The 16,228-nt window shown below is 49.1% G+C and overlaps 1 protein-coding gene across 1 annotated transcript; it reads right to left on the bottom strand.

The window, feature by feature from the left end:
• Window positions 1-218: 218 nt before the first annotated feature.
• On the bottom strand, window positions 219-2,747 carry LOC136489399 (uncharacterized). The gene has a single exon (XM_066486045.1). The coding sequence runs from the start codon at window positions 2,745-2,747 to the stop codon at window positions 219-221; it is 2,529 nt and encodes an 842-aa protein (XP_066342142.1).
• Window positions 2,748-16,228: the final 13,481 nt, after the last annotated feature.

The raw sequence follows: 16,228 nt of genomic DNA, 5'->3' as shown, positions 1-16,228 counted from the left end.
AGCGTAAAAATCGAAGAAACTGTTTGTAAACAAGAAACTATATCTTCACATAAATTGATGGTTGAAGAAACTACAGGAGACACAAAACGACAACAAAGCTAGTAGGTAGATTTATAGAACGAAACTGGTGCTGTTCCTGAGGATGCCGGCCTTAACTAAACTTGTTGACGATGCCTTGTGAGTAGGTAGCATCGTGGAATGCTTGGCATGTCGTCAGCTCAAATGGGAGATGCATGGAGGGGACGTTCAACAATGCCCGCATGGGTGAGCAGCGCCCAGAGGTGCGTGATGAACTCTCCTCCGATGGCGAGGTGCTCGGCGTGGACGTTGGCGTTGTTGGAGGGCGCAAGGAAGAGCACCAGCTCTGCCCAAAACCTCGCGAGCAGCTCCCACCGCCGCGGCTTGTCCACTTTCTTGAGCTGCCTCCCAAGGTCTGCTGCTAGGATCAGGATCGGTGTGTCTTTGACTTCTTCTGGTTCTGGTGAACGCTGCTTGTCTTGGACTTGGCTGCTGCTACTGGGTTTCGCCATGTCACAGCTCTTTGACGTGTCAATGGTGTCGCCACCACCACCACGAATGTAGGTTTGGGCCTCATCATTCACGACGCCGTCCAGGACCTGCATGGGTATGGCCTTGTAACCGTTGTCTGCTCCTGGGAACAGGATCGTCGGTGGTGTGTCTTCGACTTGGCTGCTGCTCGGTTTTTTCGCTTTCAATTGAAACATGGTGTCACATCTCGTTGGCATGTCCTTGGTGTCGCCAAGATCGGTTCGGGCCTCCTCCACGACGGCGTCCAGGATCTGCTTGGCCTTGTAACTGTTGGCCGGCAGCATGTCCGGGACGAAAGCAAGCAGGTAGGCACAGTAGCCGGATAGGGTGGTCGCGACGTGGCGGTGGCCGTGCTCGTCGGAGTCGTCGCTGTCGTCGAGGTCACACATGGTGGTGGCTATGTGCCACACAAGAACCGTGTGCGTGTGCGTCGGGAGGTCGTCGCATGCCCAGTGTAGCTCCAGATGTCTTGCACTCTCCTTGAGGGAGCGGCCGACAGACGGCAGGCCACGGGTTTCTTTGAGGCAATCGAGCACCGCCTTCCTGACCTCGGCCGTCAGTGGCACGGCCGGCTCCTGCCGGCGGCCTTGGTCTGTCGGCTCCATCATGCGCAACGACAACCAGGACAAGGCGTTCTTCCCGGTCTTGCTCGGGTTGTAGTCGTAGGACTTGAGCAGCGAGTACTGCCCGAGCTTGTTATCCCAGCAGTGCGCCGACTTCCGCCAACGCCATGAGGCCACCCGTTTAATCAGCGCTCGGCGGATGCCGCAGCCCTGCTTCCAGTTCCAGCACCGCCTCTTGTCGCCCTGGTCCTCCTCCTCCCTCGTGTTTTTGACGTAGTCGCACACGAACTGCACAATGGCCCAGTTGGAGTAGCCCGTGGCCAGGTGTTGCAGGATGTCTATGCTCAGGATCATGACGACGACGAGGAGGTTGTTGAAGTAGATAAAGTTGTACTCGGGGAAGTAGTAATCAATTGGCGACGTTGAGCCATCCATGAGGAGATCGAGGAGTAAGTCTTCCAGGATCAAATCGACGAGGAGCACCTTGAAGAAGCCAAGAAGGACGAAGAAGCGGATGACGCCGAGCAGTCTGTTGGTGGGGAAGAGCACCGGGTATTTGGTGTAGAAGAAGTCGTACAGGAAGGACAGCTCCACCTCCACCACACGGAAGGCGCGCTTATAGCCCTCTTTTTCGTCGGCGAGAAGGCCGTCGACAACAAACTCCATGGTCTTCTGGTCGCCGGCCTCGGCGATGTCGAGGTCGCCGCAGAAGCGCCGCTTCAGCAGCTTGAACAGAGCGAAGGAGAGGCACGTGTCCTTGAGCGCACCTTTGTTGCTAGAGCCGAGCAATTTGCCCTTGTGTTTCCAGATCAGGTCGACTGTGACGACCTTGCTGCCCACCTTTGTGAGGTAGGGCGGCCCTACCTTGGATGGCGGTTCGAAGTCCTTTTCCTCGCCGTGGACCAGGTATTTGCACTTATTCATGTTCTTGGGGTCATGCTCTTTGTCTTTGACGATGCCTTTCATGTAGTCGGCCACCACCGTGGCGCTGCGCACGAGCCCGTGAGCCGAGCTCGCCATGCGCAGCGCCGTCATCCTCTGTGCCATCCTGAAGATGCTGTAGATCCAGCAGAGAAGGAAGTAGGCCAGCAAGACCCACCTACTGGAGATGTCGCTCCGGCTGAAGAGCAGCCAGAGCACGAGCAGCGTCTGGACGACGTGATTTGCCAGCATCCCCTTGCTCTGCTCGATATCCTGCCGGCTGAAGGCGGACATGCCGTTGACGCTGCCGAGCAGGAGCAGTAGCCCGACGGCCCACAGCAGCTGGCTGTCAGGCATGACGCGCGCCTCGACGGACTGGACGAGGCCGATGGTGTAGGATACCACCGGGAAGGAGATGGTGTAAGACGCCCACAGCAGGAGGCGGATGAAGGCCTTGCTGCCTAAGCGCCGGCGCCGGGAGCCCAGCAGCGCCTGCACACCGATCAGGACAGCACTAAGCAACGCGAGGATGTTGACAAGCATCCCTTTGTCATTGCGGATCGTGTTGAACAGGTAGCTGGCGGTCATTCGGGTTCGGGGCGGCGGCGGCGAGTCATCTCCGGGGCCTAGCGACAGATCTCCAACGGGATACATGTTTACATACAGGCCAAGGCCGTATATCCAAGAAAGATACAAGACCCAGAGGGAGGCCATTTTGTCAAACAGTCTCTTGACTACCAGGGTCTCTTTGGGGGGGGGGGGGGGGGGGGGGGGGGGGGGGGCGAGAGAGAGGTGGGGGGGTCTGAACTCTGAGAAGCCAAGCCATCTGAGAGATGCATTATATATAGATCGACAGAGAGAGAGAGAGAGCTCGATGTTTATGCTCGTCAATGCTAGTCAATTTTATTGGTTTCTATCTAAGAGCAAAAGATATAAGGTGTGTCCGTGAGCTCCACATTAGGTGGTAGTCAAGTTTGTACAGAGTGTGTACAAGACGGTACCAACGACCACAGCCATCACGAGGTCGTCAACGTTACGGACCACAATTTAAAGTTAACACCGTTGCTTTTTTTTTTTTTTCAAATCTAACCTGTTTGGCCCTCACTAGCACGGCCAAAGCACACTGCCACACCACATGTATTGGCACGGCATGATCTGCCGTGGTGGACAACAATTTCTAGCTGGAACAGTAGCACTGTAGCACCGCGCCAACGAGACTGACACGGTAAGGCGCAACCTTAGAAAATTGTATCGTTTCATATGATCTCGGATCAAGATGATTTTTATATGAAAATTGTATCTCTCAAGGAGATATATAACTTTCTAGTTTTGCGTGTTTTAAATTGAGGTTTTTAAGATGCTAAAAAAATTAAACAAATTTTCAGCAATAGTAAAATGGTCCGGCCCTCTCACCGGGTAACGGGCCCCTATGTGTAGGCGGGGCGTGGGGTTCAGGGGATTTCTCGGGCTGGGTGAGAAGTCCTCTACCTTAAGCTAAAATAGCTCGGGGGTGTCTACCCCCTGCAGCCCGAGTTTTTTTTTAATCACGTATGAGCACTTGTCGCCTTCAAAAAATCAGATTGGTTTCTCTAGCTACTGTTAAGATTTAACTATTAGGGTCTCTTGATGGGTCTCTCTGATGAACTCCGAAGAAGCAAACTTCCAGAGTTGCATTATATATAGATAAAGATCACCATGATGAGGATGCTCCCTTTGTGATTGGAAAAAGTCTACTTAACTCCCAAACTATTTGTGGTTGTCTACTTCACCTCCTCACCTATAAAACCAGGTATTCTACCCCTTAAACTATTGAAAACTATCTAAACAACCCACTGAAGCGGTTTTAAAAGTGGTTTTGCCGATGTGGCATATTGAAAGGTCTACGTAACCCCCTAACATATTAAGGGTTGACTAAATAACCCCCTCGACTATAAAACTAGATACTATAGCCCTTAAAGTATATCTAATAATGTTCAATGACCCCGTGATAGTCTTGTGGGGTTGTTTGGACATCGTATCCCACCACACTGGCCTAAGCACCCATACTTGCACATAGGCCCATTGGCTGCCTCTCTCTCCCTAGTCCCTACTCTTTCTAGGATTATGGCACCACCCGATGAGCATCACCCTGTCTCCTGCTCCACCTCATGGCACTCCTCGACGGCATTGAGTTCATGCACTACGCCTACACCCTTGTCATTCGAGGACAGCCTGATAGTGGATGTGGGAGGCCAGATGATGCGGGTATAGGCATGGTGCTTGAGCTCAATGTCATCCACGAGTGTCGGGATGTGGAGCAAGAGACAAGATGTCATGTGCTTCTCGTTGGGTGGTGGGTTAGCCTAGAAAGGGTTGGGAGGTGGAGGTAGAAAATGTGGCATGCGCACAAGCATAGGTACTTAGGCCAATGTGTCGGGATACGGTGTCCAAACGGACCTACAAGACCATTCAAGGGGGTCATTTGAGTATTATTGGATACTTTAAGGGCTATAATATTATATTTTATAATTGAGGGGGTTATGTAGTTGACACTTGATATGTTAGGGGGTTATGCAGACTTTTTAATATGCTAAGTCAGCGAAACCACCTTCAAAACCGCCTCAGTGGGTTATTTAGAAGGTTTTCAATAGTTTGAGGGGTAAAATACCTGATTTTATAGGTGAGGGGGTGAAGTAGACAACCATCAATAATTGAGGGGATGAAGTAGACTTTTTCCCTTTGTGATAGGAGTCTCGTCAATTGTGGTCAATTTTATTGGTTTCTGTTCTAACAGTAAAAGATGGTGTGTCAGTCTCCGCTAGGTGGTGGTCAATCTAGTATATTTATATATACTCCCTCCATCCTCATCAAACATAAAAAGATCTAGGCCCTATTGTGGAGAACGTACGGTTTCAATGAACACAAGTACCAGCTATGGCTTCCTGCCATTCCAAACTTCAAATGGAGTTATATTGCCCATAGCTTTAGTTGGTAGTCTGTTCAACAAGTAATAGACTAAATGCCTTACTGCTTCACCCTAAAGTCTTCCAGCCACCTTCATGCTCTTCAACAAGGATCTGTCCATCTCCATCGCTGTGTGTTCCTTCTTTTAACCACTCCATTTTGCTGTGGCGTGTAGGAAGCTGTGAGCTGCCTTTTGATGCCAGCCAGGTCACGAACATCCTTGAATGCTGCAGCTAAGAATTTACAACCTATATCTGACTGAACTGTTAGGAATTTAGGTATTTTCATGTTAAATTTAATCTAGAAAATCCATAGCAAATGGTGACAACATGTATGTGCACGTGTAAGATATTACTACTTGCACCAGTAGCAGATATGAACATGAATGATATATAGAGCATAGCGGAAAAGATATTGAATTTAACAAATAATTCAAGAATAGAATTATACCCAGCGGAGGGACCCATACTCAAGGCACCGGCGGCTCCACACGTACTAGTCGACATAGTGTGTTGCTCGATGTCATGGACCACAGTCGATGCAGGGGACGATGTTCGCAGTGCAGTCCCTCGAACGTCGACCGGGAGAAGTAGACGAACTAAGGAAGAAGAAAAAGATGTCGGCAGTCACCAAGAAGAAAACGATCAGAGGAAGTTAGCGAGCAGTCGTGGAGATGCTCCCCAAAAACCTGATCGCCCATATACCTGAGCAGGTGTCGCTATGCGGATGGCGGTTCCGGAGGCCTGCTCTCTGAACTCTCCATGCGCATAGAGGATTGGGACGGGATGACAGAGAGCAGCGCAACAGCAGCGAAAAGGTGTTCTTAATTAGTTCTATCTCTTCTCTCGCGAACAAGAGGAGAAGTGCCTCTTTTATGCAGCAACAAAGGAAGACGAAAGTGAAGAGACCAGCGCATGAAAAGATAATGTCCATTATGGTCATATCCATTACTGGTAACTCATGAAACTGACAAATCAATTGTCAGTTACTAGTAACGGAAATCACTAAGACATATATCATGAACAACTATCACATAATGGTCATCATGCACATAGAACTCATCAAATCGTAAGTTACACTGCATAAAGCACACAACAAATTACACGTAGCATTAACTTTGATTTTGGAATTTTCTTTTATTTAATTGCTGAATAAATTGGACACCTAATTAAATCCAACAATCCTCACCAAATTCTAAGGCGTAGAAAATGCTTCTAGTTCTGCTGATGTTTGATATACCAGCTTTTTATGGAGACTGTTAAGTTGAACATCCATCTAGAAAAGAGGTTACACTTCTTCACAACTGAACAATGGACTATGCCTTGAGCTGACTGTTTTGTGTGAAATAAGTTTCACCTAAGTCCTTTCCTGATACAAGGCTGCCTAAAGCATCCTCTCTATTTAGAGCATATAAGTCAAACTGTTGGGCCTTTCATGAGTATCTAGAGATCTCCCAAATCTCATAGATTGTGACTAGCATTTGAACTTATATAGGTATGCTCCTCAAAAGATATTCTATAGGACAACATATTTGCTTCAGTAAGCCACTTGGAACACATTATGTTAAAGCCAACCTACCTTACAACAAAGGAAAGATGTGCATCTGATATGGGGCTAGTTAAGGGTCTTTCCTCATAGTCTACCACTGGCTTGTTTCACCATCCTACTTAACGGGATCTTCGATCACATAGAATAGGTTACCACCATGTTAGACTTCATGTGGGTCTCAAGCCCATCTCACTTGATGCACTATCTATCACATTACGTGATAGTCCCTTAGTGAATTGATCTGCCGGATTTTTAGATGTATGGACATTGTCCAACGCTATCATTCTAGAGTTTCTCAGTTTTTTGATAGATTTTAACCGCATGTCGCGGGGTCAGAACCGCGCCAAGGATTGTTATTCGAGTCGGTATCAGAGTACGTATCTTTTGGTGGCTCGGATGGACTCAAGAACACAAGAATCATAGTGAGGATGCAATGATTTATCCTGGTTTTGGCCGATCGATGCCCTACATCCAGCAGCTAATGATCCTTATACTCAAGAGCACCCAAAATCAGTGGGTTACAACAGAGTCTATAGGACGTAGAGAGAGAATTGGTAGGGGGTTAGCTCGGTGCTAATCCTGAGGTTGCCTCACTGCTGGTGGAGCCTTCCCCTCGTTGGAGAGGAGGAAGACGACGGGTGCAATGAAGGAGCTCTCAGTGCCCTTCTCTGGGTTGCACTGCTCTTGGTGTTGAGTAGGAGTGGATCGATGAGGAGTGGAATGATCTATGTCAGATCCTCCTCCCCCCTCTATGATTTGACCTTATCCCTTATATACCGAGGTAGGTCGGGTACATGGTGGTTTAGGGGGTTGAGCCTATGGTCTACATGAGCCGGAGTCCAGGAGGGTTTTGGAGCAGCACTCTGTGGACCGTGGTGGTGTTATGGAGCCAACGAAGCCTAGTATATCGTCTGTTTGGCCTGTTCTCACACGCTGAGTGTCTAGCTATATTGGCTTGGACCGGCCTCCCCTAGCCACACCTTCTAGGGTAGTCTTCTTGGTGGCGAGGGAGGTTGGCTCGAGGAGCTAATGCGTGGGCTTGGAAGCCCCCGAGCCCCCAAAGGCCGAGGAGAGCTTGTCTTCTTGCGTCACGCCCTGTGCATGACCCTGTCGGGGGAGCGGCCGGCAAGGCTATGCCTGAAGTGCTGAGTCATGGCGCCCCCGAACCTTGCTGGCTTGGGGCATGTCTTCTAGTGCCCGAGCCTTGGCTGGCATCACAGGCCGGGTGAGAGCTAAGGGCCAGGCTCAGGTTTCCCCTCGATCAGGAGCCTAAGGCTCGAGCAAGCCCTCGAGCCCTGAGCAGAGACCTTGGCATGCTCACGCTCGGGTAGGTTCCTTGGTCTGAGGGTGTGCGTGAGTGTACCCGATGGGTATAGCCCCGAGCCCCTAGGCGATCCTAGAGGGGTCGGTCGAGGGGCCCCTTCTGTTGGGAACCATTGATCCTGAGGCTTAACATACCCATATGTGAGGATCTCGTTAGGAGCCCCAAACCCTTCGTGGCCTCACTTGGCCTGGTTTGTGATGCGACAAAGGGCTAAATTAGATCTTTTGGTGAGCAAACTAGCCATTGCTGGGATGGCTTCCACTGATGATAGTGTGACGCCCCACGTGGGGCCCTCTCTCCAAGTGTAAAGGGGTTCTTGGCTATCGAGGCCGAGCGGTAGTGGTGCCAACCCCTTCTCTAGTCCTATGTCGCGTAGGTCTGTGGTCCGAGTGAGGGTTTGGAGAACTCGTCTGGGAGTTATCGACTTTAAGCCTAGGGGCACCCTTCTTTTTTAGGCGGAGCCTGCCATGGGTCGAGTAATCGAGAGCGTCTAGGCTCTAGCTAGGGGCCACCTGATCAATCGGTGCGGCATGCCTTCTAGGGGCTTCGGTAGCAGGCCCCGATCCTCTTGGGCTGGCCGTCTACGGCCGACCTTATGTAGCCATAGGTCAGGGCATGGGGAGCGCACCGAGCTTAGGCAGGGGACCCTCGTTGGACCCACCGCTCAGTGGCTCTTGACCCAACTCTAGGGAGTTGGTTGGTTTTCAGGGTGCGTAGCCCGAGCACCCATCGATTGGGGCATCGAGTTGCTCCATCTAGGGAGCCAGCGTAGCCCAGAGGCCGTCGTGGGGCCTCCTTGTCAGCAGGCATGACTGGTTCTGGGCACGTCTCTTTCGCTAATGCTCCATGAAGGTGGTTGATGGCGCCTGGGGTGTTGTGCCTAGTGGAGGAGTTATGGTGTGCATTCCCGTGCCATCCCACTTTGTCTAGGAGATGGGACGTCGGGCCATGTGGAGCAGATCTGGCAGAGGAGAAGCCGTAGCACTTGGTGCACATGGATCTAGGCCGTTGATGGTGGCTGGCGGGACCGAGGGGAGTTGGATACCCTCAACTCCCGTGAGGAGGCATGCACAAAGTGGGCAGCAGGGTTGGGTCGACTTCGAAGGGTCAGCCGACAGGGAGGCATCGGTTCATCTTTGCCTTGGGTCCGGCAACCATCGCCACGTTATACGATCACGCGTGGGATCGTGGGAGCATGGCGGCCACCGCTCATGGAGTACTAAAGCGAAGTCAGGGAGAGGCGGGCAAGGGGAGTTACTTTCTATTCCTAGCAAAATCTTTTCCTTCCTGAGGACGTTTGCTGTGCCCTACTCTCGCATGTTTGCTCACCACCACTGCTCTTCCCTTCATCCCCATGGTGGGATGGGGGAGATCGGAGGTCACCGAAGCAGACCTCAGGTTGATGCAGGAGGACAGGCTGGCACCGGAGGAGGTCCTGGTGGTTAGCTGGCGTCCCCCCACCATGGGGGAGTTAGTGTCAATGCCTGGAGACCAGGAGGTCGTCTCCTTCATTGACTTCCATCGTTTGGGGCTCGGCCTCCCATAGCACCACTTCACGTGTGGCTCCTGTACTTCTATGGCCTCCATCTCCATGACCTGATGGTAGAGGGGATCCTCCACATTGCGATCTTCATCACATTGTGTGAGACCTTACTGGGGATTGAGCCCTACTTCGTGCTATGGAGATGCCTATTCTAGGTGGTGCTGTCGTTTCCTGGCGGCACCTTTCTGTCATGGGGGGTAACTAGATCCAGGTGTGATCGCATACTGCTGGCCGGTACCTTGCCCTCTCTCACTCGCTAGGCTTCAATGGTGAGATGTGCTGGAAGCGGAGCTAGTTCTACCCCCTAACATGGTCCTGGTGCTCCCATCCTTCTTGGAGGAGAGGCCGGGCGGCGTCACCCTGGCTTCATGGCGGTTGTTCCCCTTGGCGGAGGAGGCCACGGAGGTTCTTGCTCTCATGGGGGCTATTGAGGGCCTTAAGGCATAGGGGCTGACCAGGCCGGTGGTGGTGCACATGTTCATCCATGGCCGAATCCTCCCATTAAGGGAGAGGGCGCTCCCGTTGTGGCAGCACTAGGGGATCATTGACCCAATGATGGAGTTCCCTTATCCCATCTTAGAGGAGCTTCTCAGGGTGCTGATGATTGGGGCCGTCGGCATGGACTACCTAGGGGCAGATGATGGCCCTGCCCCTTTTAGTGCCGAGAACCATCCTCCCATGGGCCATGCGCTAATCGGGATGATCTCGGAGCCCCCTTCCTCCTTCTATGGTGGAGTGGGTGTGGATGGATGCGCCTCTAATAGGGACGGTGGACGCGCCGGCGCTGGTGTTTGACCCACCTCCGGCGGTGGCTCTGGCCCTAATGACTTGCATGGTGGCCATCGGTGAAGGGTCACGGAGGCACCAGAGGAGCCTTGCCCAGCGTGGGTGGAGTCCGCCTCGCTCGTCGCCCCCCCGGTAGGATAGGTAAAGACTATCCTTACCTCATACCGCTTTGGTTGTTGTTTTTAATATTTTGTCATTCACATTGTGTGTAGGAGATTCCTTGGGAGGACGGTTGTCGAGGTTGGTTCCTTGAGTGCCGGCGAGCCTCCTCGATGCCAGGCTCGCCTATTGCCACCCTCTCCATCAGGGGCCGGATCGGACTAGCGTGCTCCTTCGTCGGGGGCGTTCCCTCGTGGCCCCACACTCATGTTTTCTGTGGCGGCAGTTGAGGCGCTACGAAAGGAGTGGGAGAATGCCATCGGTGCCATGGAGGATGCCTAGAGGGAGGTCAAGGCTAGCGATGGCAACAACGGAGAATGTGCATGACGCGGCACAAGCGGAGATGGCCCGTCTAAGGGCAGAGCTCGAAGGTGTGGATCGTTCCCTTTCACCATCCTCGCTCCCCATGGTCCACTTCTGGTTCCTCGGCTCGGTGGATGTCCATGAGGTGGCAGGCGGCATCCCCACAGGTGTCGACCCCAATGACCTAGCGTTCCTGATGCCCCCCTAGAGGATGCTGCTGATGCTATCCTAACGATCGTGCCCCTAGATGACATCCTCCATGGTCCTTTGCCGGACCATTGAAGAGTGGTGGCCGCGCGCGGTGCCTCCCCTGTCCCCTATAAGAGAAGAGAGATCAGCCAGCACATGTGAAAGGTCCTTGTTTGGTTTTGATAATTGAGTGACAACCTAGGTGGACTAATGTGTTTATTTGTGAGATACATAGGTGACTAGTCCATAGGTACACTTATGTGAGCAACTCATGCCATGACTATGAAGATGGCTTGGATTTGTTGCAAGGCTCACACATGTGATGAAGGAGCTCATTGCATATGAGACATGACATTGAGTCATGTGACTATGGTGGAGAAGATCAAGATAAGACTTGGCTTGATGGACCGGTTGCAAGCGTGAAGGGCAAGTTAGAGGCTTTGGAGGGATGGACCGTGCGGCGGTGAAGCTTGATCAAGACTTGGCGCCAATGGACGAAGGCAATGGTGAAAAGCAACTGAGGTCAAGATCGATGAACCAACAAGGTCACGTGATGATATGAAGTGGATCATATCATTTGTGATATGGTTGGTGCATGTGTTGCATCAACATTGGAGGAGATGGAATGGAATGCGCAAGGCAAAGGTATAACCTATAGGGCACTTCATTTCACTGGTCATAGGTGAGTAGAGAAGTTTATCACCAGGTTTAGGATAGATGTCCATACTATCGTGAGGGGCAAATTTGTTTGCATATAAGTCATCTAGTGCCACTCAAGTGATCTAACTTTGCATCATTATTAGGATCGAGTGATGTGGTGAAAAGAGTGCTAATCCTTTGGAAAAATGTTTGTGAAAAGCTAACACATGTGCACACGATGGTGATCACTTGGTGGTGTTAGCACATTTGCGAAGGTGGTGAAAAAGGCGAAGAAACGGAGGCAAAACTCGGCTTGGGGTGCTGCCACTGGGGCACCGCCACCCCTTGTCTAGTGCACCACCACACCTGTGGTGCTGACCGGCTAAGAGGCCATGAGCAGCGAGTTGCCCTAGGGGCACCACCACTGCTAGGCCGGTGCCCACCTAGACGTGGTTGATGTAAGCTGGTGCAGTGACTGGCACTGGAAGTGGCAGTGTGCACCACCACAGGCACGACGGTGCACCACCGTGGCCACCGACACCCTGTCTGGTGGCACCGCCCCTTTTCAACAGAGAGCGGGTGAACTAGAGTTGGGCACCGCTGCCCTAAGGGCGGTGCACCACCATAAAAGTCCATAGAGGAGGTATTTTGGGGGGTTGGCTGGTTGGTCAGCGCCACCCTGTCCAATGCCCCTAGCCATTGGAATTCGACCGTTGGGAGGGGCACTACCGTGTCCTATCCCAGGCAAGGCCGTATCCGGTGCCCTCGCAGAAACTAGCAGCTTTGCTCCAACGACTCTATTTGGCTTGGGGGCTATAAATAGAGGTGAAGCATGAGCATTTAGCTAGTTGAGCACCCTTGGACTGAGTGTCCATGCTTGGGGAGTGCTTGGGAGCCCTCTAACTCACTTGAGATTGATAGTGATCATCCGATCGAGTGAGTGAGCGATTCTAGTGCGATTGCATCATGAGGTTGCATCATGTGGCACTAGGTGATCAAGTTGCAAGCCTGTGGTGCTTGTTACTCTTGGAGGTTGCCACCTCCTAGATGGGTTGGTGGCTTGTGACTCCATTGAAGCACGTGAGAAGATTGTGTGGTGCTCCGGAGGACAGTTTGTCAAGAAGATTGTGCTCACCCCATAGGGATCACGAAGAACAACTCTAGTTGAGCATGTCATTGAGCTACCCTCATTTTTGGGGTAGGTTCTTGTGATGCCCGACATGCGGGCTTGGCGGGTGATGCTAATTAGCTGCCGAACCACCAAGTGAGTGGTCGACACAACGGGGACTAGCGTGTTGGCAAGCATGTGAATCTTGGGATAAAATCACTGTGTCATCCTTGTCTTCCTATTGGTTTGCGTCCCCTTCACACGAGCTTGTATTTGCTTTCATATACATTGTTCTTGTGTAGTTGCTCTTGTAATTAGTTAGTTTGTGTCGCTAGCTAGTTACCTTCTTGCTTGTAGCATAAAAGTAGATCCCTTGCGTGACTAATTGGTTTGAGTAACCTTGTTAGTCACATTGCTTAGTTTGTGTAGCTAAGTAATTTGCGCTCTCTAATTTGGCTTGTGTAGCCTTATTATTGAGCATTGCTAGTGAGCTTAGGTGGCTTTGTGCTTTTGCTTACTAGATTGTGTAGGAGCTCCCTCGGTTGTGTGAAGTACTAGTTGCATAGGTTTGTGTGACCTTGCAAGCTAGATTGGTTAGGTAAGCTCTAGCTAGCCTGACACCTTTATTACCTAATTAGGATCTTTATAAGGTGCTTGTGAACTTAAATAGAGGGGTGTAGTCTTGGATAGACCGATAGTTTTAATTCCGCACTTGTTTCGGTTAGCCGGCACATTTATTTTTAGAAAGGACTATTCACCCCCTCTAGTCCGCCATGTCGACCCTACACGTGATATTGGAGCTTGGTCTCTCATTTTTGGTCTTCACCAACCCAAAAGGATGGTGAACTTTGGGCTAGATGAGTGTGACACACATATTTTTGATGGCACACACTTTGCATGGAGGAAACACCATATGCTTGATCATTTTCGTGCAAAGGGACCTAAGTTTTGGTGGGTTGTCACAAGTGGTCTCACCCATGTCTTGGACCATAAAAATCTAACCAAAGCTCAAAAGGTTCTCTTTGAACTTGATTCCAATGCTTATTTATTTCTAATGGATGCTTTGTGCTTTGAGTTATTTTACAAGGTGAACCACAAAGGAACCACCCTTGAGTTGTGGGAATCAATCAAGCACACCTTCGATGACTCCTCCTCATGGGATGATGGCAAGTTCAAGAAGGAGGATGAGTCCAAGGTGGAGGCGCATGAGTGTGTTGAGCATGATCACAATTTAGTGATTGTGGAAGATTGCTCCACCTCATGGTCAAGTGATGATGATGATTGATCCACTACAAGTTCACTTGACAAGATGGATGATGATGCCTCAAGTGATGGAAATGATGATGCTACTCCATGCACACTTGATGGTGATGATGATGGATCATGCTCGGATGGCATTGCTACCACAAGCTCTCCTACATCACCACATTGCTTCATGCCACAAGGTGACACAAAGGTACAAAATACTAATGTGGTTGATCATGTTGATTCATATGATGAGCTTGTTAGTAGACTTGCTAGCATGACCATGTCTTTAGAAAATGAGAAAGCTAAAACATTGAAATTGGAAAAATGAAAACTCATTTCTAAAGAACTCATGTGAAGAACATAAGCACTTACTTGATGTTCTTAAATCCTCACATGGTGAGCTAAAATTGACTCATGAGACACTACTTGCATCTTATGAAGAATTATTAGAACAACATGCTTCTCTCATTAAAGCTTTTTCAAAGAAACTTAAAAAGAATGAGAGCTCATCACATGAGTCAAGTGATCAATTGCAACATGTGACTAACTCTTGTGATGATTTATTAGATATGCCATGTTCTTCACAAATAGATGCTCGTTCTACTTCTATGTCTTGTAAGACTAACCTTTTGAAGGAGAACAATGAGCTCAAAAGAGAAGTGAAGAATTTGAGCAACAAGTTAGAGAGGTGCTACAACTCAAAAGTCACCTTTGAGCATATATTGAAGACTCAAAGAAACTTTGGTGACAAGAGTGGCCTTGGCTTCAAAACGAAGATGACAAAGGGCGAGAGAAAAAAAGAGAAAGAAAGATGAAGAAGCAAGAGAAAGAGAAGCTATCTCATTTCATGTGCTTCAAATGCCATGAAGTGGGACATCTTGCAAATGGTTGCCTCAACAAAGAAAAGTTCAAGTTGAAGAAAGAAGAAGAGAGGCTATGACATGTCAAATGCTTAAAGTGCCGCACTTGGGGTCACCTTACCTCAATGTGCCCAACCAAGCAATTGGTGAAGCAACAAGAAGAGCCTCAACCAAAGCCACAAGTTGAGCAAAAAAAGATACCCCAAGAGCAAATCAAGATCAACCATGAAGATGGTGGTGACTTGATGATGATGAAGAAGAAAACAAGAAGGGGTTGAAAGGCAAGGCATCCATTTCAAATTCAAGATGCCAAGATGATGAGCAAGAATGAAGAAGAGAAGAAGATGTATGCTCACATCAAGTGCTTCAAGTGTGGAGATACGGGACACTTTGCCTCAAGGTGTCCTACCAAGTTTGAGAAGAAGGCTCAAGCAACTCATGAGAGGCAAGGCAATGAGAAGCACCATATGAGCAATGAAGAAAAGGCTCAATCAAAGAGAAAATGCTACTCATACCGGGAAAGGGGACACATGGCACATTCATGTCCCCTAGGTAACTCTTCTAAGCCTATTTCAATTAATGATAATAATATGCTTAGAAAGGATGGCAATGGTACCTCATTGATTGCAATTGCAAAACATCCCGATACTCATACGAAGGATATGCCTAAGTATGTTGCTCCTAAGTTGAGAGGACCCAAACTTGTTTGGGTACCATCAAAAAGTGGATAAATGTTTATAGGTACCATGGGCATTGGAGGCTTAGTTCAAGTGGTATTCATTGTGTTGATCATGTGATTGAGCCAAGTATTGACAAGTGATGGTTATTATCCCAATACCATGACAAGATAGTGAAGTCCAAGAGCTATCAACATACAAGTGCATTGTGTCAAATTGTTGATGATTTATTGGAATATTTGATAGCTTACAAAGAATTGAGTTAAAGCTTGCTAATTGGGTCATCATGAGCTAACCAAGGTATATTTCTAGTTGATCATTTCATTTGGGTGCATATGAGTTGATTGAATTGGATAAATATGCAATGTTGCTTGCTATAAGATGATTGAATGGATAAATGCTCAGTAATCAAGTTTGGATTGATTTGTGTTGGATAAATTCATGAGATGACCTTTAGTGAGTGGATTGTATGGATATGTGTCTTGTGAAAATTTTCAAACAAGTTAGTTTCAAGTTTGATTCACATTTGATGAAGTTTAGTTCAATTGATTAAAATCTGTCCTATAATTGAAAAACTGAGCTAGCTGTGATCAAGTCTAAGTTTGAATGATCAAATCTATTTGGATTGGCATGAAATTTGGTATGCATGCTCTAGACTTATGGTATGAGATGCTGTAGAAATTTCATGAGAATTGGATAAGAGATGCTTTGGTTTTAGAGTAGAACCTGTCAGCTATAGTGCAGTAGTTTTCAGCATGTAGCAGTGGTGGAAGAATTAAAATATGGTAGAAATCTAGAATTTAAATGAAACTCAATTTTTTACAGATACTATATGACTTAATAAATCACATCGCCACCAAATTTCGTG

The sequence above is a fragment of the Miscanthus floridulus genome, chromosome 10 (assembly GCF_019320115.1).
Source record: "Miscanthus floridulus cultivar M001 chromosome 10, ASM1932011v1, whole genome shotgun sequence".
Classification (NCBI taxonomy): Eukaryota; Viridiplantae; Streptophyta; class Magnoliopsida; order Poales; family Poaceae; genus Miscanthus; species Miscanthus floridulus.
This window is presented reverse-complemented; position numbering and strand designations above follow the sequence as displayed.